The following is a 7,500-nucleotide window of genomic DNA, read 5'->3' as shown; positions in this document are numbered from 1 at the left end:
CCAGCGGGAGAAAACGCGAGAAGGCCCGAGGGCGAAAGATCGCGCAGCAAGAGGGAGCCAAGAGCGCGCACAGATACGAACAGCAGAGGAAGGACGATGACGCAGAGAGCACGCGAGACAGTCACGCGCACGGGACAGAGACGCGCCCCCGGCAAGCTCCAGCCGAGGGCGCACGCGCGAGCCAAAGATTACCTACCGATGGGACCGCGGGGCGCCACCGCACCTCGCCGATAGGCAGGAAGCGGAAGCGAGGCGATACCGACGCGAGCACCGACGCACAGACACTCGACATCGAGCAAAGCGGGGCCCATAGTGGAAGGCGGGCCTGGCCGTCGGTCCTCAGGGTCCGCGCGACTGCGCACACGATACCGAAGTTTGGGGACGCGTCGGTGGTGGGACGGGGATGGTCCTGCAGAGCGGTGGGTGGAGGGGCGGGGGGGGTGTAGGTGAAGGGGGGTGGTGGGCGTGGGGGTGGTGGGGGGGGGGGGGGCTGGGTAGTGGGGGGTGGGGGTGTGGGAGGATGTGATTGGAGAGGGGGGGGGGGGGGCGCGCGGGGGGGGGGGGGAACGTAGGTGTGGGAGGTGGTGGGGCGGGGTGCCTGCTGGACATTCGGGGGGGGGGGAGGGAGGCGGCTGGGTTGGGAGGGGCCAGGGACGCGGCGGGCTGGAGTGGGGGAACGTGCCATCGGTGGGGGAGGAGGCGCACTTGGAGAGGAGGCAATGAGGCGAGGACCAGAGGTAAAGAAGGCGAAACGGGAGGCAGGACCGGGCACAGGAAGAAGGAAAGGGCGAAGGGCTAGGTAGCCCGAAGAAGCACGACGACGGAGCAGCAGCTACACCAGACGCAGCACTCACGAGCAGCAGACGACATCGACATACGCCGCGCCGAAGGAAAGACGCAGTCGCAGCAGAAGCAGAGCGAAGCAGACTACCTACATCGCCGTTTTTGGCCGCTCCCCAACCGTAACGCAGAAGACTTCCTTCGGCTTCCCGCCTCCTCACTCCTCCTCATCCTCCTCCTCCTCTCCTCCTCTCCCCCCTCCTCCTCTTCTCCTTTTCCTCTCCTCATCTCCTCCTCCTCTTTTCTTCCTCCTCACCTCTTCTTCCTCCTCCTCCTCCTCCTTTCTCTTCCTCCTCCCCCTCCTCCTCCTCCTCCTCCTCTCCTCCTCCTCCTCTCCTCCTCTTCCTTCCCCTCCTCCCCCTCCTCCTCCTCCTCCTCCTCCTCCTCCTCCTCCTCCTCCTCCTCCTCCTCTCCTCCTCCTCCTCCTTCTCCTCCTCCTCCTCCTCCTCTTCTTCTTCCCTCCTCCTCCTCCTCCTCCTCCTACTCCTCCTCCTCCTCCTTCTTCTCCTCCTTTTCCTCCTCCTCCTCTTCCTCCTCCTCCTCCCCTTCCCCTTCCCCTTGGGATGAGCTTCCAGGTGTACCGGTTGAGACCAAGATTGGCGCTGATCGATCCGTGGCCAGGTAATTGGGGGTAGGGGAGGGAGGAGGGAGGGAGGGAGGGAGGGAGGGAGGGAGGGAGGGAGGGAAGAGGGAGGGAAGGAGGGAGGGAGAGAGAGAGGGAGGGAGAGAGAGAGAGGGAGGGAGGGAGAAAGAAAGAAGTAAGGAGAGAGGGAGGAAGGGAAGGGAAGGATGGAAAAAGGGACATAGGGTGGGAGGGTAGGAGGGAGGGAGGGAGGAAGGGAGGGAGAAGTAAGGAAGTGAGTAAGAAAAAGAGAGAAGGAGGGATGGAGAGATGGAGAATGGAAGTGAGAAGGAGAGAGGAGACGCAGGAAGAAGGAAGAAAGAAGAAGATAAGAAGAAAGAGAGCAAAGGCGAAAAAGGAGTGAGGGTGAACGGTGGGTCTGAGAGTAAGAAAGGAAAGAGGGAAGGAAGTGCGTGGAAATGAGGAAGGAAAGGGGGGGAGGGAAGGAGGGGAGAAGTAAGAGGGGGAAGGGGTGGGGAAGGAGGGGAGATGTAAGAGGGAGGGGGGAGGGGGGGAGGCATGATTGCCCTCCATTTCGGGGGCAACCGGCACAACAATCACAATTTTCCTCGAGGCACGACCTGACCCAGCTGGCACTGTGGCACTATACGGGGCGAAGGTAGGGGTGGGGAAATAGGAGACGGGGAGAGAGAAGTGATGGAGAAACTGAACGGTTGGAGAATGTGAGGGAGAAGATGAAAGAGAAAGATGATAATGATGATAATAATAATAATAATGATAATAATGATTACGATTATGGTTATGGTTATGATAATGATAACGATAATAATAATGGTAATTATAAGGATAATGGTAATGATAATGATAATGATAATGATAATGATAATGGTAATAATAAGGATAATGGTAATGGTAATGATCATGATAATGAGGAAGAGGAGGAAGAAAGAAGAGACAGGAAAAGATAAAGGAAAGAACGAGAAAATCCTAGAACGAGGCCAACGACCTTCCACGCAGTCAAGTCGATGCATGGAGAAGGATGAAAGGCTAACGACCTTGTTCTCGGGAAATCTGATGGCGAGCGCTGCGGGCGGAAGGGGGAGCGGGGTGGGCGTGGGCGGAATCTCGGGCGTGGGCGGGGAGGTAGACTACGGTGGAAAGGGGGAGGGGGAGACAGGTATACGAAGGGGTGGGGGTGGGAGACGGGGGGAGGGAGAAGATCGGAGGGAGGGAGTGAAAGGGAGGTGGAGAAGGGGAAAAGGGAAAGGGGAAGGGAGAGAGGAGAGAGGGGGAGCGGGTGGGGGAGACGGGGGGGAGATCGGGGGGAGGGAGTGAAAGGGAGGTGGAGAAGAGGACAGGGGAAAGTAGAAAGGGGGAGAGGGGAGAGGGGGAGCGGGTGGGGGAGATCGGGGGGAGGGAGTGAAAGGGAGGTGGAGAAGGGGAGAGGAAAGGGGAGAGGAGGAGCGTGTGGGGGAGAACGGGGGATGGGAAGGAAGGGGAGGGAGCGTGTGGGGGAAGTAAGAAAGGTAGGAGGGAGGGGGGAGGGAGCACGTAGGGGTAGAACAAGGGAGGGGGAACAAAGACGGGAACGTGTTGGGGGGGGGGGGGATAAATAGAAGAGAGATAGAACATGGAAGAAGGGGAAGGGGAGACCATGGAGAGGAGAAAGTGGAAGGGAAGATAATGAGGAATAAAAGAAGGAGTTGAGTTAGAAGGTATAAGGAACAAGGGGAAAGGACCAAGACGTAGAGAAGGAATAGAGGAAAAGGGAGAGGGAGAGAGCGAGTAATTCTGGGAAATAGTGGATAAAATAGAGAAGGGAGGGAATGAAAGGGAGTGCAAAAAGGGAAAGGCAAACAGGGAAGGGGAGAGGGAACAATAAGACAGATTTAGCGTGTGGGAAGGGGAGGGGGAGGGGCAGGGAGAGGGAGGGGGAGGAGACGCTTAGGAAGAATGAGGGGGAAGGGGAGGGGCAGGGAGGGGGGAGGGTAGAGGAGACGCTTAGGAAGAATGAGGAGGGAGGGGAGGGGAGAGGGAGAAGTAATAGATGGGCGCCTTGTCTGTAATCAGGCGTGCACACTCCGTAGACTTGCGTGACACTGGTTGCCATGAGTCAGGCGTTCTTCTTATTAGTGTGTGTGTATGCATGACGGTTCCTTCCTCTTCCCTTCTTATTCTTCCTCTCTTTCTGCTCTTTTTCTATTCCCTTCCTCCTCTCTACCTACTTTATTCTTTCTGCCTTTCTTCTCCCTTCCTCCTTCATTCCTATTCCGTTCCTCCTCCCTTCCTTGTCATTTCTTCTTCCTTTCCTCTTCTCTTCGTACTTGATTCTTCTTCCTTTTCTCCTTCCTTTCTCCTCTTTTCCTCTTCCATTCCTCTTCTCTTTCTTTTCCCTTTTTCTTCTATTCCTGTTTTCTTCCTACTTGATTCCTCTTCCCTTTCTTCTCTTATTCTCCTTTCTTCCTACTTGTTTTTCTTCCTTTCCTTCTCCCTTCCTCCTCTCTTTCTTCTCATTTTCTTCTCCTTTCCTTTCTTCTTTCTCCCTTTACCTTATCATACTTCTCCTTTTCTTCCTCAACCTTCCTTCTGTTTCTTTTCTCCTCCATTCCTTCTCCATTCTACCTTCCTTCCTTCTCCTTTCCTCTCCTCTCTCCTTCTCTTTACTCTTTCTTCTTGCCTGTTTTTATATCATTTCATGTACCAATTTATGCCTTATTATTATGACATTCTTTGTTAATTCATTTATCTATCCATCTACTATCCATCCTTCCATCACTCCATCAATCCATCCATCTATTTATCTATTTATCTATCTATCTATCAATCTATGTATGTATGTATGTATCCATCCATCCATCCATCCATCCATCCATCCATCCATCCATCCATCCATCCATCCATCCATCCATCCATCCATCCATCCATCACGAGCAACATCAACATCAACATCAACATCAACATCAACATCAACATCAACATCAACATCAACATCAACATCAACATCAACATCAACATCAACATCAACATCAACATCATCATCATCATTAAAATAAACATCACCATCATCATCAACAACAACAACAACAAACAAAACGCAAATGTTGCCAATATGTCGACGTTTGACGAATCAACGAAATCAAGTTTGCAAAACCCCAAATAATTAGGTTTTCACGTTGCAGAGCTGACTACATCAATATGTGAAATCCTATTTTGCGTTATTCCTTGCAACAACTGCGATTTTCTCTTGTTTTTTTTCGCGATTGCAAAATGTACTTCGACGCTAGAATGACATTTTCAGAAATATGAGTGAAATGTATTACGTAACCGTCGTGTTGAAGGCGCAAGAAAATCTCATTAAATATTGCGCTTCAGATTATTATCAACGTTGCAAAAAGTGTCCTTGTCGTTATTTACGAGCCGGAAGTGTGCAAGAGAAAGGAAGAAAGTGATTTTTTGTGTTTTTTTTCTTCACTTTTTTAAGCCGGTTTTGGAGGAAAGGTTAATGACGCAGTAAAAAAAAAAAGTTTTATAGAAGGTCATAAAAGGTTAACTCAGTCACGTGCTTCAGCGTGGCGTTTTGGCTCGAGGGGGAGAGGAGGGGGGGGGGGTGTAAAAAAAAGAAAAAAGTACAGGTATTTCGGGAGCCGAGTTCTGTCGGATTTATTTATTTACTTACCTGTTTACTCATCTATGCTTATCTGAGTATTTTTTTTTTTTTTCTGTTAACCTACACTCGTGTATTTGCTTTATTTGTCAATGTTTGCGAATATATTTATTTACTTATATATGTGTTTCATTTATATATATATATATATATATATATATATATATATTTATATATATACATATGTATATATGCATTTATATATATATATATATATATATATATATATATATATATATATATATTTATACATACATATATACATTTATACATACATATATATATATATATATATATATATATATATATATATATATACATACATACATATGTATATATATGTATATATATATATATATATATATATATATATATATATATATGTATATATATATATATATATATATATATATATATATATATGTATATGCATATGTGCATATAAAAGAACCTTAAAGAAAAAATAAATGAACAAACACACCAACTGTTATCCACAAATCACATCCCTACCTTTTTATCTTTTTAATCGTTATTTTTGTTATCTTCTCTCCTCAGGTCGAAGTCCGGGTCCCGTCCTTCTTATCCGCGGACGCCAACTATCTCGAGGGCGTGGTGGTGGCTAACTACAGCTCCGGGGCGCCCATATCCGGAAATGTGACCGTGCGGGCGGCTGTGCGGCCGGTGGGACGTCAACCCTACGCCAAGTACGGACCTGAACCTGCTCTGACGCAACCACACACTATGGTAGGCTGTGTTTCGCCTTTGGTTTGCTCCGTCGTGTGAACTTTTTGCGTGTGTGTTTTCGATTTTTTTTTTTTTTTTTTAGTCCTACGTAAGAGGTTTGTTCGTAAAGGGGACGTGCTTTTAGGGAGGTTTAGGGATATAGAGATGGAGAGGGGAGGGAGGGCAGTAAAATGTTTTGGGTATGGGTGTGAATACGAATGAGATCCATTGATGAAAGTGAAAAGTGGTATTCAGGGTAGATTTTTTTTTTTTTTTTCTCTCTCTCAAAAGTAATTTGTTCAGAAAGGGAACGAGTTTAAGAAAGTTCCTGTCCTGTGTAAATGTTGTGACGTTGTTTTATTTGGCAAGGCGTGGTTGGACGTAGTAGGCAAAAGTAAACGAAAAAGCTGGGAGGAAAAAACAATGAAATGGTAAAATTACGGTTGAAAATTGCTTTGCAAAGGAATTCCCCTTAACAGGACCAATACACTTATTGTTCCTAGGTAGAAGTTTGTTCTAATCTACTGGAGATATTTTCCCTGTGTTAGAAAGAGCGGAAAGAAAGTTAAAGTAAAGGAAAAAACCACGCGGGCCTTTGGAACGTACTGGAAACCTTTTTGGTATTGAATTTATTCTAGTTTGAAAGCGATTCTAGCGTTCTTTACATGTGCGATAGTTCTCTGAGGCTTCTAAATACATTTATGGAAATGTTTGAAGTTTGTGAGCCACAGGAATCTGCAGTGAAACGTAAATGGAAGCATTTATGAAGGAGATACTAATGGGGTATTACATTGTATGTTAGCTTTGCTCATAGAAACAGGCAGGTAATGAAATGATCGTTCCTTTTCCCGTAGAGTTTAATTGGATGCTCAACGCTAAGGGGAAGGAGGTCGGTGTCTAATACAGGATTGTTTACAGCTTGGCGTATTTAGTATTATCATCCAGAAGTAATAGGGAAAGGAGATGGAGGAGGAGGAGGAGAAGGAGGAGTTGGAGGGCGAGAAGAAGGAGAAGAAAGGTAAGGAGAAGAAAGATAAGGAGAAGAAAGATAAGGAGAAGAAGGAGGAGGAGGAAGATTGGAGGGAAAAGGAAAAGGAAAAGGAAAGGGAAATGGAAAAACTAGAGGAAAAAGAGAAGGAAGAGGAGGAGGACTAGGGAAAGGAGAAGAAGAAGGAGATGGAGATGTAGATGGAGATGGAGATGGAGATGGAGATGGAGATGGAGAAGGAGAAGGAGAAGGAGAAGGAGAAGGAGATGGAGATGGAGATGGAGATGGAGATGGAGATGGAGATGGAGATGGAGATGGAGATGAGATAGAGATGGAGATGGGGATGGGGATGGGGATGGAGAAGGAGAAGGAGAAGGAGAAGGAGAAGGAGAAGGAGAAGAAGAAGGAGAAGAAGAAGAAGAAGAAGAAGAAGAAGAAGAAGAAGAAGAAGAAGTAGTAGAAGTAGGAGAAGAAAAAGAGAAGAGGAAGGGTAGGATGGGAAGCAAAACGCCAAAACTGGATTTATCGGAGGAACGCCCCCTAACATGCATTATGAGGTCAGTAAAGAGGTCATCGATCCAATCCAGAACGAAATATGACCTTAGGAGCAGGTTAAAAAATAGAAAAAGATGAAAACACAATTTCAATCTGTGTTATTTCCACTCTCCGTTATAACCTCCTTACGCTTGCTTAAAGAACCAA

General features: G+C 47.4%; 1 protein-coding gene across 3 annotated transcripts in view; it reads left to right on the top strand.

Annotated features, from left to right (window-relative positions):
* The window catches only part of LOC125036472 (CD109 antigen-like), a 229,890-nt gene that overhangs the window by 166,700 nt on the left and 55,690 nt on the right, over positions 1-7,500 (top strand). For all 3 annotated transcript variants that reach the window (XM_047629072.1, XM_047629070.1, XM_047629071.1), the window contains exon 8: positions 5,643-5,831. In XM_047629072.1, the coding sequence (XP_047485028.1) occupies positions 5,643-5,831 (189 nt within the window). The remainder of the gene's footprint in view (positions 1-5,642; positions 5,832-7,500) is intronic.

This window comes from Penaeus chinensis, chromosome 21 (assembly GCF_019202785.1).
Source record: "Penaeus chinensis breed Huanghai No. 1 chromosome 21, ASM1920278v2, whole genome shotgun sequence".
Classification (NCBI taxonomy): domain Eukaryota; kingdom Metazoa; phylum Arthropoda; class Malacostraca; order Decapoda; family Penaeidae; genus Penaeus; species Penaeus chinensis.
This window is presented reverse-complemented; position numbering and strand designations above follow the sequence as displayed.